Source organism: Scomber japonicus, chromosome 13, assembly GCF_027409825.1.
Source record: "Scomber japonicus isolate fScoJap1 chromosome 13, fScoJap1.pri, whole genome shotgun sequence".
NCBI classification, from domain to species: Eukaryota; Metazoa; Chordata; class Actinopteri; order Scombriformes; family Scombridae; genus Scomber; species Scomber japonicus.
In genome coordinates this window covers 19,482,708-19,498,277 of record NC_070590.1, presented here as the reverse complement: position 1 = coordinate 19,498,277, position 15,570 = coordinate 19,482,708, and the positions used below count along the sequence as shown (strand labels likewise).

Below are 15,570 nucleotides of genomic sequence, written 5' to 3'. Positions count from 1 at the left end.
AAACTCAACCCCACTTTATCACAATTCATCTCTGAGCGGGCATGTTTGACTGTTTCTGCCAGACTACCTGTGCCACCTGTGCCGCCCCCCCCCCCCTCTTCTTGGCCTTTCAATGATAATAAATGAGCCCTGGGTGGCTGCTGTATTTTGTTCAAAATGTCCACAAGTCAGCAAGAACTTAATGTACATTTCAAAGGGCAGCTAAATTAAAAGCTCCACCATATTTTTCTTCACTTTTTTTTTTCTTTTCCCAGAAACAAAGCGCATGACTCTTGCATCGTGTGTGTGAGTGTGAGTGCGTGTATAACGCATATGACAATCAAAACCATGACATAACAATAGTGCCCTCATTTAAAAAACAGTGGCAGATGTTGTGTTCAGGAACGGGGCATTCAATATCTCGTGGGTCGCAGGCAAACAATCAGGCAAGTTAATCTAAAAGGTTTTGATGAAAAAGATGGCATATCGTTTAATATCGCTGTGAATGGGCCTTTAGAGAGCATATTAATCATTCACTGGTAATCTCCTTTAAGTCTGTTGCAGCTGATTCCATTAAAAACACAAACAATACATCAATATGTTCTGACACTAACCCCGAAACACATATCTTGTGTATTCAGTATGTTGCTATTATCTACATAATGTGTGAATTTACTGTAGTTGTGGTTCAGAGTGCAACAACTAGCTCATCATTGTAATTTTAATATCTCTGCCGGCATATCATCCCCAACTGTGTCCAATTAACACACAAAGCACAAGGTGATACATCTGATGCCACTCTTGAGACTAACTCCACTGTTTTTAACTATTTATAACCATGCAAAAAGTGTATTTTTTTTAAATCAGTGGACATTGAAAGTGAAAATAAATGAAAATCTTCTAGTGTAAATAGCAGTTTTAATTGAGTTTGATATCAGCTGTAAAATCAACTGTGTTTGATTTGATTATTTTAGAAAACAGAGGAAAGGGTTTAACTGATAGAGCAAATACATCTACAATACGTTGATAATTATCTGATAATGAGACTGTGGCAGCAGTGGGATTGAGCCGCAGCCGAAGGATTTGACAGCCACATGAGAAATGCGAAGTGTCTACATTTGCAAAAAAAATTGGTACTTTCAAAGCTTTCATTTTACCTGCTCTGTACGATCTGTATGGAATTGATTTTGGTCACAGTGGCATTTAACTACACTCTCAACACTCAAAATATTTCTGAAGACTTGGTGGCTTTGAGTAAAGCTATTATACAAGCAGGCAAAATGTTTATGTAAGGCTGTGTTTCTTTCAAAGAAAACAATCAGTAGCAGATAGCTCACTTTTAGACACTCAACCAACACATGAAGGTCAAAAGATGAGATTTCTTCTTTAGATTTTCTCTGAAGGATTATTTCTCAATTTTTTTTCCCTCAATGTTGACAACAAGTGACAAAGAATGTGGAGAGAGAGAGGAAAAAGGGGGATGACATGTGCTAAAGGTCCCTAACTGGAATCAAACAGGCATTGCAGCAGTTGAGGCTGCTGGCTCACCATGACGCCTCTGAGAGATGATTATTAAAGACAGCAGTCACACATGCTAAGTGCTCAGTGCTTGAACCACTGTAAGATGAGGGGTGACATTCATTCATTTCAAGGACTTTTAGTGGACTGAAAGATAAAAACCCAGTGACTTCTGTCTAAACTGAAGATTATTACACGTGACATACTTGCAGTGAACGTAAACCATCCCTTGCTAGCATGAAATCTGCACCGCCAGCAGTTCACCAGTCTATATATAGATTAGGGCGGTTTTAAAAACAGGCACGCGTACATGTACAAACACATCTTAATTCTTTATACGTCATGACACTCCAGCATGTCCTCTGTGACTCTGCTGCTCTGGACTCATAAACAAAGATGAACCTATCAGCATGCAAAGTTAAAAATGTCTCTAAAGCCGAAGGGACATAGGCTCCACTCAAACGACCTATAAACAGTGACTTTTCCCTGACCACAGAGCAACCTATAATTGGGGGCCCAATATCAGCCTGCCTGAAAACACAGCTTACAATATACACGTTTCAAAATAGCAAGTGGTCTGGTGGGGCAGAGCCACACCAGGCAGATTAAGGTGGGGCCTCGAGGCTTGAATATGCTTCACTCGTCAGTGTGTGTGCCGTCTCCTAAAAAGACATGCGAGTGCCTCAGCCACTTAAGCACACTTGATGCACTCTCGTCCTTGAGCTTTCAATGGGGGAGTTGTCACAGTCCTCCAGGAGACATGCTGACATGCTGGTGTGATCCTCCTCCTGCCTTTAAGCAATGTTAGATGTTGAAAATGAGGTAAATACCCCGCATACACAATGAAAGTCTCTGTCTTTCCAGGACCCACTGGTAATACAGTGAAGTCACTCTTTATACATTAACACACAAATGTTTTCTCTCAAGAAAGATTGAGGAGGGTAGTTTTGAAACAAACTGCCAGTAAGACAAATTATACTTAATAATTTAACTACCTCTATGAGAATATTATCTGTACAAGATTAAAAACCTCTTCTACATGGCTGGTGTGTGGCTATTAGTATACAAGCACATATTCAAATTATACTATATAAATCTTTGCTGTCTTGTTACAGAAATAATACAGCAACTTGGAGTAAGTGATAAAAACACAACAGAACTACAACAAAGCAATAATAATATTTCTCAATGGTGTCAAAAATTTTATTGCATTGGTGGTTCCACTTCTTCGTTAGCTTGTCTTGCGCTGATCTCGTCTCACCCTTACCCACTTATTCCACTACATATTGAACTAAAAATACATATTTCTGTCAAACCTAAAATAGAAATTGACAATATAGATCATATGCCAATGTAAGAAATGAAACTAAAACAACTGAATAGGTGGGCAGTTTAATCCACAGGATGAACTCCATCACTAAAACCAGTGAGGTGCCCTTGAGCAAGGTCCTTAACCCCAACCTACCCCAGTGGAGCCGCTCAGTGACCAGCATGAGACTGTTGCTGTACCAGGCTGCTTTCAGGTGTGATTGTGTGTGTGTGTGTGTTTGAAGCAGACTGTTCCAGCTACACTACTGTGGTCAAAAAAAGACTGAAAACATAATTATAAAGTCAACAGAGTCAATACTGAAGCACTCATGTCATTTTGTAAAGAGCTTAGGAAGTGACTCAATTAGTCAACACTTCAGTGAGGTTGCGGCTATAAAAAAATGTACATATATATCTTTCTCATTTAGAATTAGCCATGTTGCAGATGTCACCTGTCTCATTGATGACATTTAAAAAGGAAAAGATGGACAAACAGAGGTGAGAGGCACAGATTTCTCTTCCTGAAATGCATTAATGTTTAACATAAATGTTTCTTTAAACTAGAAAATTTAAGCTCTTAAGCTCATAAGTAAAGCTGCATGATAACTGGAGACTGCATAAATCCAATTTTGTAAAAATCCTTCCAAGTATAAGCCTTGTTAGCCCATGAAATTAACAGCTAGCCTAGCCTTCTTTAAAAAAATTTGATTTCTTTTTTCCCCCAAGATTTTGGTTGTGGCTCTCTGTAGGCCAAAACCATGTCACTGTTCAAAAGTCAAACAAGGCACTTGTCCATTGCAGGAGCTCAGATAAAAGGGGCACAGAGGAGAGGATGGCGAGAGGCTGTGTGAAGCACTTCCATGCTACCCTTCCCCCCTCCTGAACAGTAGCAGATGACAATAGCTTCTAAACCAGGGCACGCCAGACATCCTGACAAAGGCAGGCTCCTCCCAAGCTGCTGAGTCCCTGTTCCCAAATAAACATAGCCACAGGCAGAGGGCAAGAGTCGGGGATGTGATGCTCGCCATGTCCAGACAAGCGGCAAAATGAGTCCTCCTGCCCAAAAGCAAAGCATTCTGCCAGCGAACCATAAAACGCATGCTGGACAAGGCAAATCTCTTGACACGCTACAACACTCAATCGCAGTCTGACTAATTAGTACTGCAACAAAAATAATAATAATAATGCTGTCAAATACTAACAAGGATTTACAAATCTCAAAAACTGAAAAACAAGCAAATCAATTTTCCATATATGTCACCAAAGCAGAATTGTGTGACTGCTATTTTGCTCTTACTCACATGTAGGCAGGCGAAAGCGGTGAGGACCTGGATGTCTTAAGAACTGGCACTGGGAATTTCCAGCTGACAGGAGAACCGCTTTTCCATTTTAACGGCATGTTGTTGTCACCAGAATGGTGCCAGAGCAATACCAACAGCAAAAACCATTTCCATGAAAAGGTTTCCAATGCAGTCTTCCATCCCACTCTGCCCACACCATTTAAGGGGGGAGGGAGAGCAGCAGCAGCAGCGGCGGCAGCAACAGCAGCAACAGAAATACACTGGTACAGGCAGTGCAGGCTACAGTCAGGGTTGTGACTTTAGCGGCAGCACTGAGAAGCCAATAGATTGCATCCACCACGACTACTTGCCCTGCTGCATTCACGGCTGTCTCGTGGTAGGAGGGGGAAGAAGCCCTGCCTTCCCATCACCCTGTCAGGGTTCGCAAATAGCCCAGTAGCTAAGCAACAGTGCCACCTTGTTAAAGGATTTGTGATTACAGTTCTGGGCTTGTCATGGAAAGAAGTGGAGGGGAGATAAAAGGGGAAGGAGGAAGAGAACAAACTGTTATGAAATTAATACAATTTAATTTCTCTGGACCAAATAAACTTGCTATCCTCTGGGGTCCGACGTGTGATTTTGAGGAAGCCAGAAATTTAATTTCAGTCAGTGGTGATGCTGAACTTAGATCAATCAGAAAAAACTGCAAGTGTTTTACTATCCAGAGATGCCAAATTATGACTTGGGGGATGAAGTGTGGGTTTTAGGCTCATCAATATGCCTCGGAAACAAATAACAGCACACTAGACTGTTGTAAAAGTTGCTGTTGACAAATCCAAAAGATTTAACATATGTATTTTCTTATCACAATATATCTTGTCACTGAGGCAATCCAAATTTTAGGACTTTTAACAAGGCAAATTAGGCAAATTAACTGGAAATTCAGAAAACACACTCACAAATTCCTCTACACAACATGTAAGCCACTATGACTGTCACTTTTCCCACAAAACTCAAACATTCATTCAAACATGTGAAAAACGTAAATATTTGAACTGTAGTGACCTGTTCAAAATTAAAATTTACAGTCTATAAACACATCAGACTGTGTGAAGTAGTTTGTGATCCAGCAGTGGGCTGATGCCTTTTAGGAGACGCAAGCTGAGGCTACATGAAGGAGACTAGTCTCTCTGCAGACTGTAAACCACTGCTTTGGTGTAGAGATACAGTGAATACATCTGTCAAAGCTGGCTCGTAAAAATACCCGTGTGTACCAGGAAGCTCTGTACACTCTGAACAGGTGTTCTCATCAGCAGGAAATATTGTAAACAAAAAGAGAGAGCTGCATTTGATCCTGATCAAGATGACAGATTTGTGTTTCTGGTTATTCGTTGTTAAATTTAAAATGTATGCATTATACATCAGATGGTACTTAATGTTGGACAGGGGGCATTCAAATTCATTCAGACAAATTGCATGTTATTTCAAATTCGCCAAACTTGATTTTCTGTGTCAGCTGTAAAGGCCACACATTATTTTTGGACACTTTGTACATTGTCCAAACAAAACAGACAGGTGGATGAATGAACATCATTCTGGAGCGTTCAGGGCTGGAGCCCACCCTAATGCTGTCAATGTAAAGCAATAACAAGGTGGACCAACACAGTTCAGGAAATAACTTACATACTTTAATGACTATTGCAGACTGCAGGAAAGTGCCAAAACCACTTTCACAAACTTCACACTCTTAAAAAAAACTGTTCATTACATGTTTATAGAACGAAAATTAGCAGCTTTTTAATCTCAGTGACCTCAGCAACACTCACCAGGTAAACAAGTCAAAACTTTGCTGTGATGCTGTCAGTAACCTTGACACAGTAAAGGCTGCTGCACACTTGATGGTACAACACACTGACAACATTACGTAGGTTTGCCTCAGCCGAGTCATTCATGACTTCTCTAAACTGTCTCAGGAAAAAGGGAAATTTATTTTTTTAAATATGAACATCTAGCAGCCACTGACAAATGCTCAAATTCATCCACTTCATAGTAATTAATTATTCTGGGTCTGGAATCGACCAGGCAGCCACTACTTTATCAGCATTTGGCTGGTGCTAATTTCCCACCCTCCAGACAGCTGGGATTAATAGATGTAAATTTAGACCAGATACATTTCTTTATTTATTTATTTTATAGAGTAGTGTCACTGATTAGACACCAACCCAATGAAACAACCATTAACACATGCTCACATCTAGATTTGAACTAAGTTTTACTAAGCATGTAATTATCTCAATCTTTGGAAGGTAACTTACAATTCCTGCAGCTGCTTCACAGTCGAAGCCTTCCAGCCATTCAGAGGTATAATCAATTCTCAATTTAAAAACCCTTTCTCAAAATGCTTGTCTAGTGGATAATATATTTTGTTTTACACAATAGAAAGAAAATCAATGCCGATGTTACCTAACTACCTATAATCTCTGTAGTACATTCATGTAAAGGAAAATATCAATAAAATATTTTTGAAAAGCAGCGTGTGATTCTGCAGAAATGATCTGTGTCAAAAAAAATGAAAGATGGTTTTAGCAGATGAGAGGGTGCAACATTACCTAATGTGGGAGCTGGAAAGGAGGGAGAAAAAAAATCATATCTTAATGAAAACAGCAGTTGTCTTTCCACACATTTATCATATCAGTTAGACTTAGAAATAAAGAAACAGCAACTTCTGATCTGAGTCATGGTTTTACTAAAAATACAAGGTGTTGTATGTTAAATTGAAGCTTTACAGCACATAAAAGCCCCAAACAGTAACTAGTGTACAACCATATTTCTGTCAGAGTTCACAAGTTCACATCATACTTCTAGCACGAGTAACAGAGTGCACATTAAAAGCAGATTGTCTACTCTTAACAAGATGAATGCATGTGCAGATTCTGTCCTGTGTCCTAGTTATTAATTCACAAAAACACACCATTATGAGTGAAAAGAGAAGCACTGGCACACACTGATACACAAGTACATATGCCAAACAAAATACCAAAAAAAAAAAACAGAACTGAGAAAGAACAGAGGCCCACAGGAGTTCAAAGTAAAGTCCTCCTTTCCAAGTTATTTCATCTACTAATGAGGCCAGGGAAATAATTGGTTCTACCCAAACTCTGCTATCTGAACCGTGCACCCACTCAGTGATCAGGAAAGCTACACTGATGAAGCGGGATTCCTCTCACCCCTTCCACCAATCCTTCCAGTGTCATCAGGTCAACGCTACAAAGTCCTACTGGCCTAGAAAAACATCTACAAAAAATCTTTTATTCCCTCTGCGACCACCACCCTGAACAAACTAAAACTGGCAGTGTACTCTGTCCTGTTTGATATTGTTCTTGTCAGCTGTAGTTTTAACTGCATGTGTGCTTTTAAATGTGTTTTAAATGTGTATTGTTGAGGCTTGTCAAAGGAAAATATCTGTTTCTTTGTGACAGACAATAAAGTTATATCATTATTATTATCCACAAGTTTAAACCACCATCATTGTTTGTTGCAAATGCAAAGTGGTCTAGATGGTACTGTCCAGCTATAACAATAATGCATACATGCCCAAATACTACACTGTATGTAATGTATCTATGTAGTGTTTGTAGCCTTCACAAGAGTTGTGAATGGACTGATTTTACACTTAAGTCACTGTGGGAACAATGCGTGACTTGTTAAGTCTGGTCTGTGGGGAATATGAGGTTGTTTGATTACTTTCAAATTTGCAGAGTTGGTTAACAAAGCCTCTGGGGAAACCCGACTCCTTCAAATCTTGGCTACGACCCTTTCCCTGTTTCCGACCGCCGGCAGCTCCATCCACATAACAACCTTGTCTTCACACCCTCTGGCTTCAGTCATTCTCGCTCCCAGCTTATTCTGTAAATGGTGGAGTGACCTTGCCTCCACAGCAAGGGCGGCAGTCATTCCCTCTCTTCTGTCAAAGCCTGAAAGCTCAGCGATACACCTGTTATCCTCAGTTGCACACTGCCTCACTCTCTTCACAAAATTGCAGCCCCCCCTCCCATTTGGATTATAAAAAAGAAAAAAAGGAAGCTATTTCACCCTGGCTTTTACACTTTCATCACTCTATATAGTAAAGAGTGACAGGAATATTTGTACCCTAAACCTTTGTTCATATGATCATTTTTGTTAGTTAATAAATGATTAAAAATGATTAATGAGTGTAAAGATGTGTATTTGTAATAATGTCAGTAGTAGCTCTGTAATAATCACATTCCAGTGTAAATAAGTCTTTTACAGAGAATAGATATTTTCTTTCACTCATTTAAAATCAGCAGGTTATTCTGAGAACGATCTGTTATTGACAGCGTACACTCTGCCTGCACCTGAATTAATTACAGTACATACTAACAATTGTGTTCCTCAAAATCTGCCCATTCATTTGGTGTTGTGTCTCATCCGCCTCCACACAGTCGCAATTCTGGTCATGATTACAGAGAATTTTTCTGCTAAAGGATTGGCCCAACACAGACATGAACTAATAGGAAAAACTCCTTTCTGCAGTATTTCAGTGTGAAAGTCTAATTCTAACATCTGTCTGTATGGTATGCGACCAACTGGTACTGCCTACAATGAGAAATAAAACAGATTAATTGAGAAAAGTCTGTAAATATGTAGCTAATGTGAGCTTTCATCTTCACTCGTTACATTTTCCAGGAGGCTCGGCTACAACAAGCTGGCATCCGTGTCTGGAACTACACAGCTGAATGAAATGTATAATGGCTATCTCAAATACCCCTTTGGTTGTCGTCATTCATGCAGATCTGGACCACAGCTGTACTGCACGAAATACTGCTAAACCAAGTTTTTGATTTTCAGGTTCAAAAAGCCAAGTCGCTGCAGTCTACACTAGTGTCTGTTTACACTATTCCACATAAGACGCTCCTAACATGAGATACTCACATATGCTTATTAAATGGCAAAAGATTACCTATTTAAAGCTTAAATATGTTCATTTATCTTTCTCTCATCTCATCTGCAGCACCTTCAAGGTCAACAAAAACTTTGCAACTTTGTCACCCCATCTATCTATAGTTGGTAGACAGCAGTAAAGCAACAAATGCTCACAACCTTTTAATTGCATCCCTTTAATGCCTTGGTTAGGTCAAAAGGTATTGTGGTGTCTCAACACAAGTAGCTGCACAAGAATTTGACATAAATAACACAGTTTATAACCACCAGAATTATTATTGAATGTCAAACTGTCTAATCAAAGAATAAGTAAATAAGTGCACAAACCTGAGCAAGCATTTGATGGCAGCTCTTAGCGTTTAACATCTTTCAATAATGTGTTATGAGCTCATTTTCATCAATACTGTACCAACACAGCATTAGGGTTTGACACCCCAGCCTGGTCGCTCCACTTGAGCACAAATGGTGCAGCACTGTTCAACAAACAAGCGACTTGGTTTGCGAAACAGCTTGCCAGTACAACATGCTAGGTACTCCCTTAACCAGACAGACAAAAGAACGTAGTGGCTGAAATATGATTGATGATGGAATGGACAATCTGGCTGCTCCAGAACAATGAAACAGATTATATGAAATTTCTACTTACTAAATATTCAAGCAAAAATACAGGAACAGCAATACAATTAAGGGGCACAGTGCAAGAATGGAATTATTTTGAGAGTGGATTTCGTGATCAGACACAGAAAAGCAACAAACAATAAAAGGCCGTAGAAGAATTGTGTAGCCATCGCGTGATTATGTGTTTATGCTATTCACTGCCTTTGTGTTATTTACTCATACTTGGAACTTGAAAACAAAGTCAATTATCCACAGTTTTTGTTATGAAAAGTGTTTGTTGCTATGGACCTTCCACATTAAGTCATGTCAAGTCACATTAAGTCAGTTGACTAACCGGTTAAGACAGGGGGTCAGCTCATAAAAGGTTTTCTCGTTTGCAAGCACTAACACTGGACCCAGCTGAAAACATCTATTTCAGTCTTTATACACCGAGGGCTGCAACCATACTGTTTAAGTGACAGACAATCTATAGAGGCACTTCAGGCATGGAGGGCTGCCACAACTGCATTAATGTCGTGAAAACACTGTAAAATCTTTCAAGTCATGACACTCTGATGAGAATTTTGGCACATACCTCTAGCCCTGCTGTTTTTCTTTCTTTAAATTTAATCAAGGGTTACAACACATCTGAATTCAAGGAGATGCTCTTTCCTCGTAGGTCTGACAGAAATCCACTGAGGCTGCAGTCCTTACGAGGCCAGGACTAATATCAAGACAGCTGACATTGTTAACAGCTCCTTATTTTTTAGTAAAGGTTTGTGAGCTAAAAAAATTGGATTACATTCAATCAAAGTGAAACATCAATATACATATTCACGGTGTCGACTGAAATAATGGAATGTGACATATTGGACATTACCTGTCATGCAGTCCAATGGGCATTGTCTCCCCTCTGTGCACAGGGTGCTCCATACCCTTGCCAAAACCACACCTCTAAAACAGAAACAGGGTATTGTCAAAGCCTTTCTTCTTCCAAACATTTAATCACAGCCAAGAAAAAATAAATAAAGCTTTTATACAGAATCTAGTTTTGTTTAAAAACGTTTTAGTCAGTTTTATTATACATCAGCACAGTCTGTCATTTAGGATTCATGTACTTATTGCCTCATGATGACTAGAGCTGTCTTCTATAAATTAATCATGAAAGTAAAACAAACTCATTATTGTGGTACAGATCACTTATAGCAATGCCTTCCAGTTGCACTGTTTTTAAATACACACTGAAATGTTTATTTGATGCAACAAAATAGAAAAAAATATATAATTTAAACAGAACACGTTTTTTTTTTAAATAAATGTCTAACTAAGTCTCATAATGACACCAGACTTCAGTAAACTACCTAAAGTTCATCCTAAAAATAAACCTTTTCATGTTTAACAGACTTATGTCAAACATAAACTCCAGTTTATGACTCAAGATGTGTCTTTCTTCTTTACAATCTGTGACCATGTTACTGGGAATTGTTTACATATTTGCATTCATGTTCATTTTTGGATGTAAAAAATATCCTTCAGAAGTTGAGGTCAGTGTGAATGGGCGTTTCTTGACCCTCATCCCCTTCTGAAATATGCCAGTTGCATCACATTTCTCACTTGTTGCTTTACACAGAACTGGGCTAATTAAAGCTAAAAATATCGGCAGTGTGTAGCTTGACAGAAAAATCCTCATCGTATATTTAAATTCAGCTCACATTATGAACAGCATAGAAGCCGTCCAAACATCAATCTCGATGTTATGTTTAAGTGGCACCTGGTACACACGCCCTTTTAAATACAGTCAAGTTTCTTTACTAGTTACTTATTGGTTGGTGTTGTTATAGTAACACGTTAAAGTAACATGACTGTAGTGACATAAAGCTGATAAAGGGTGACAGTTTTCCTCTACAAAGCGATGTACGTTGAGCTCTCAGACACCAAGTCGAGAGAGGTCACTCATATTAAAGCTATGCAAGTGTAATACATTTAAGTTAGTAAGAAAAAGCGAAGTAGCCGACTCGCTTGCTAGCAAAGGTTTTAGGCTGTCATTTATCATGTCAGCGTATACTAGCCAGGATAAGCAAGTGTATTGCCACAAGATGCGACGCTGTCTTACCGGAGCTTTGCTCATTTTCTGGCCATGTTGCCTGAACACTGTCGTCTCATCTCCAGTGGGAACAAGCTAAGGCTAACTAGCTAGGCTAACCCATTAACGTTAACACTGGCTAGCCTGAAATACAACAGGACTATCAACTATGTGGCTAACAAGTTGGTTCCTGTTAAACATTGTCCGCTAGCTGTGTTAGTTTAACTCACGGCAGCGCAAACGACCGGAGTCTTAACATGAGTTAGTTGGGTTAGTTATTACTTAGTCTGGTGGGTTGGTTGGCTTGCTTCGACCAATAAATGACTGTGACTGACTGTCAGCCTGGTACTTGTTGTGCACAGTATGCTATATATGATATTTTAATCATTGTATGTATCTTAAACACACTCCGTAAACTTTTAAAGAACAGATTCCATACCTTCGACAACGAGATAACGTTAACTAGCGTCCTTGTTTTCCTTCCAAGCCCTCAAATCCACTTATACCTCTAGACCCTCCTTCTTTGTTTTATCCAATGCACTTGTCGCTTAGTGGGGGAGCTGGAGCATCTAAACTTACCATTGGTGGCAGAGTATGGCAATCTTTTCTCATTGGCTCAAAACTTCCGTTACTAAATAAAGTGGTTGTGAAGAGGAGTCCTCCCATGGAGCATTTGTAGCCTGTAACAACTGTCTGTATCGCTTAACCCATCCATTATGGTGAATGAGAGTGTTGTTCAAAGGTGAACTGAGCTTACAGCGAACGAAACTTGTTTTAAAATCACTGTTACAAGGACACACAGTGTTTCTGATGCAACCATAGTTATGCATGTGGTAATTCTCACTGTAGCAGGTGCACAGGTTCATATTTTGGATGGAATATTTCGGTAATTGGAGGAGGTAATTGGAGACTGTTCTTGTTCATACATGGAAGTTACTCTGTCTTTACAGAAAGAGTAGAGATGGAGTTGATGTGATTTCTAGCCACATTTCTTGTTACATCTCTGTTTATGTAATAACCCCCCCCCCCCCCCCCCTCCCCGCTATTAACAAAGCATGTGCAGACAGATGGTTTGCACACTAGATGATGTACTCTAATGAAAGAAAATCTAATTGATGAAAAAAAAGAATATGTGAATACAATCTCCTTTATAGCTGTATCTCACCCTCTTAATTAAGCTTTCTCATCAAAGGAAAATAAGAAAAATACGGCACAAAGCAGATCTAAAACAGGCTACACAGAGTTTGAAATAAAATCCAGAGTTTAGGAGTTGGGTGATATATCCCACATACCCAAGTCATGTGATCAATTATTAATATGAAAGTGTTACATATATTAACGGTACAAATTACTTATCCAAATATGCAACATGATGTGTTTGCATATTGTATATGTGGCAATAATATTATGATGTATAATGTTTTCAAATTAAATTTTTTTTTTCCGTTTAATTGTTGTTTAATGCTGAAGAAGTTTCAGAATCCTTAGACCTTGGAAACCTACTAAATCCAAACATGTCGTTAATGTAATGAGTGGAGGTGGTAGGACCCAGTTGCACCACAAACACACCACAGGCATGGTTGATAATGAGCTTTATTGTAAATAAATGGCAGGTGTGGTATAGAACAGGTGAATAACATCTAGGTACAGTTTATTAGGCAGAAGATCAGGACAGGTTGCACCCACGAAGACAAACAGCAATGACAAAGCAGGACTGATGGAAACTCACACTGCAAAACCAATGCACAGGAACGCCAGGTAGCCATGGGGACAGGCAGACAGAACTCAGGTATAGAGGTTGAACTCGTATTCGGGGACAGAAGGCTGAGGCGTTTACCAGGGCAAAGATGAAGCAGGGTTGTCAGGGCTGAGCAGAGTCGGAACTGGGAACTCAAACTGATGGTGAGTGCTGGAGGGTCTTGCATGGGAACAAAGAACAATCTAGATCAAGAGACAATCCTATGCATTGCAGATTAAAATAATTTGAAAACCTTTTGAATTGACTTGTTTATTGCTCATTGCCAAGGTCTACCCCTCAAAAAGCAATATGATATGGCACAAATAGTGATTTTTGAGTTATGCCTTTTTTAAACATGGATGAGGATGAAAGGGATTATTTAGCAATCAATATTTGATCCATGTTTGATAACATTAATGCAACCACAGTCTCCTATTATGATATGACCAGAACACAATAATGTATGCATTCATTAAAATGCACTGAGGCTCTATCAACAATCACTCCTCTGCCACCTTTTTATCCTCTCAAATCAACAGTTAAATTGCATGCTTGTTATTAATCAGCTGATGCATTGATCTGGAACAAAGAGCCCTTTGATTGAATAAGAAAATGTTGATGCACTGTCGGCTGTTTTACGGGGCTTCTAGTGTCTGCCTACGTTGTGTGAATGAGTGGGACCTGCAGCTGCTAATTTATGTGCATGTTTTACCAATCTGTTATCACCTTTTTCAGTTTCACTGAAGTAACATGATGAACTGGAGCCTGGCAAGAAAGGAGGCAAAAAAAACTGAAAACAAAACATATCAGCTCACATAAAATCGAAATCTAAACTCTAATCTATGCCAGTATCTGTCTCGAAAACCCACTATGAATCGACACAAGCTCTCGACTAGGGCTGCAATTTAAGATTATTTTCATTCATGATTAATCCATCAATTATTTTATTGATTAATAAATCATTTGTTTGGTCTTTCAAATGTGAGAAAATGGTGAAACATGTCAATCAGAATTTGGACGTTTTATTTAATGACTTAAAATGACGAATTAATTATAAAAAATAGTAAGACATTAGAAACATTTCTTGTTGTCACTTTGTTTAAAAAAATTGGAGGTAACTAACTACATTCATGTACTGTAGCATATAGATGCCTCATAAATATATTCATAACATGGGCCAATGAAAATATAAATTATTGACAATTAAATAATTAAGTGATTACATATTAATAAGAAATAATAATAATAACAATAATTTAATGAACATTAAATGAAAATATAACAATCTTTCTCCAAATTATATGTAGAACAAGGCATTGAAATAGACAAAATACATCTTGAAATGTATGTCCAAACAATCTGTATTCACTGAAATAATACATGTATTGTTATTGAACTCCATCCTAACTCTATTCTGTATGTTTTAATGAATCCCTAGTATATTGTGTTTTTTTTTTCCTTTTCCATGAAAGCCTCCCCTATTTACTTCTAGTTCTAGTGCCTTTTTAACATGTGATCAGTAATCTGAAACTTCTGTTAAATACTAACTAGACAGAAGATACAAATAGCTTTTTTTCTCCCAGCTTCAGTGTATCTCAGAGCATGTGGGTCAGGCTGGTGTCCAGATTGGCAATGCCTGCTGGGAGCTTTACTGCTTGGAACATGGAATCCAGCCTGATGGGCAGATGCCCAGTGACAAGACCATTGGAGGAGAAGATGATTAATTAACACCTTCTTTAGTGAGACTGGAGCTGGAAATTATGTTGCCAGAGCTGTTTTTATAGGCCTGAAACCCACAGTCATTGGTAAACTCTTGATTAAATATAGATACCATAGTTACTGCTTGATTTTGGTCAGTCAAAACCTTGAATGATTTCTGATCAAACATGTTTCTTTAGATGAGGTGTGAACTGGGACCTACCTTCAGTTCTTCACCCTGAGCAATTGATCACTGGCAAGGAGGATGCAGCTCACAACTGTGGACACTACACCATTGGCAAAGAGATCATTGACTTGGTGCTGGACAGGATGCAGTTTACCTCTGTGCCACCAGAGGGTGCGTTATCCATGACTTATACAGCATCATAACCCCTACCCATTTTTGG

The 15,570-nt window shown here is 38.9% G+C and overlaps 1 protein-coding gene across 3 annotated transcripts in view; it reads right to left on the bottom strand.

Annotated features, from left to right (window-relative positions):
• The window catches only part of klhl13 (kelch-like family member 13), a 35,889-nt gene extending 23,660 nt beyond the window's left edge, over window positions 1-12,229 (bottom strand). The window contains exons 1-2 of one of the 3 annotated variants that reach the window (XM_053331871.1): window positions 12,167-12,229; window positions 10,525-10,598 (exon numbers count right to left, since the gene is read on the bottom strand). In XM_053331871.1, coding sequence (XP_053187846.1) covers window positions 10,525-10,577 — 53 coding nt within the window. In that variant the 5' untranslated portion in view covers window positions 10,578-10,598; window positions 12,167-12,229. Of the gene's footprint in view, window positions 1-4,106; window positions 4,262-10,524; window positions 10,599-11,052; window positions 11,150-12,166 lie in introns of those variants that run through there. The other 2 variants (XM_053331870.1, XM_053331872.1) reach the window with 2 other exon arrangements.
• Window positions 12,230-15,570: the final 3,341 nt, after the last annotated feature.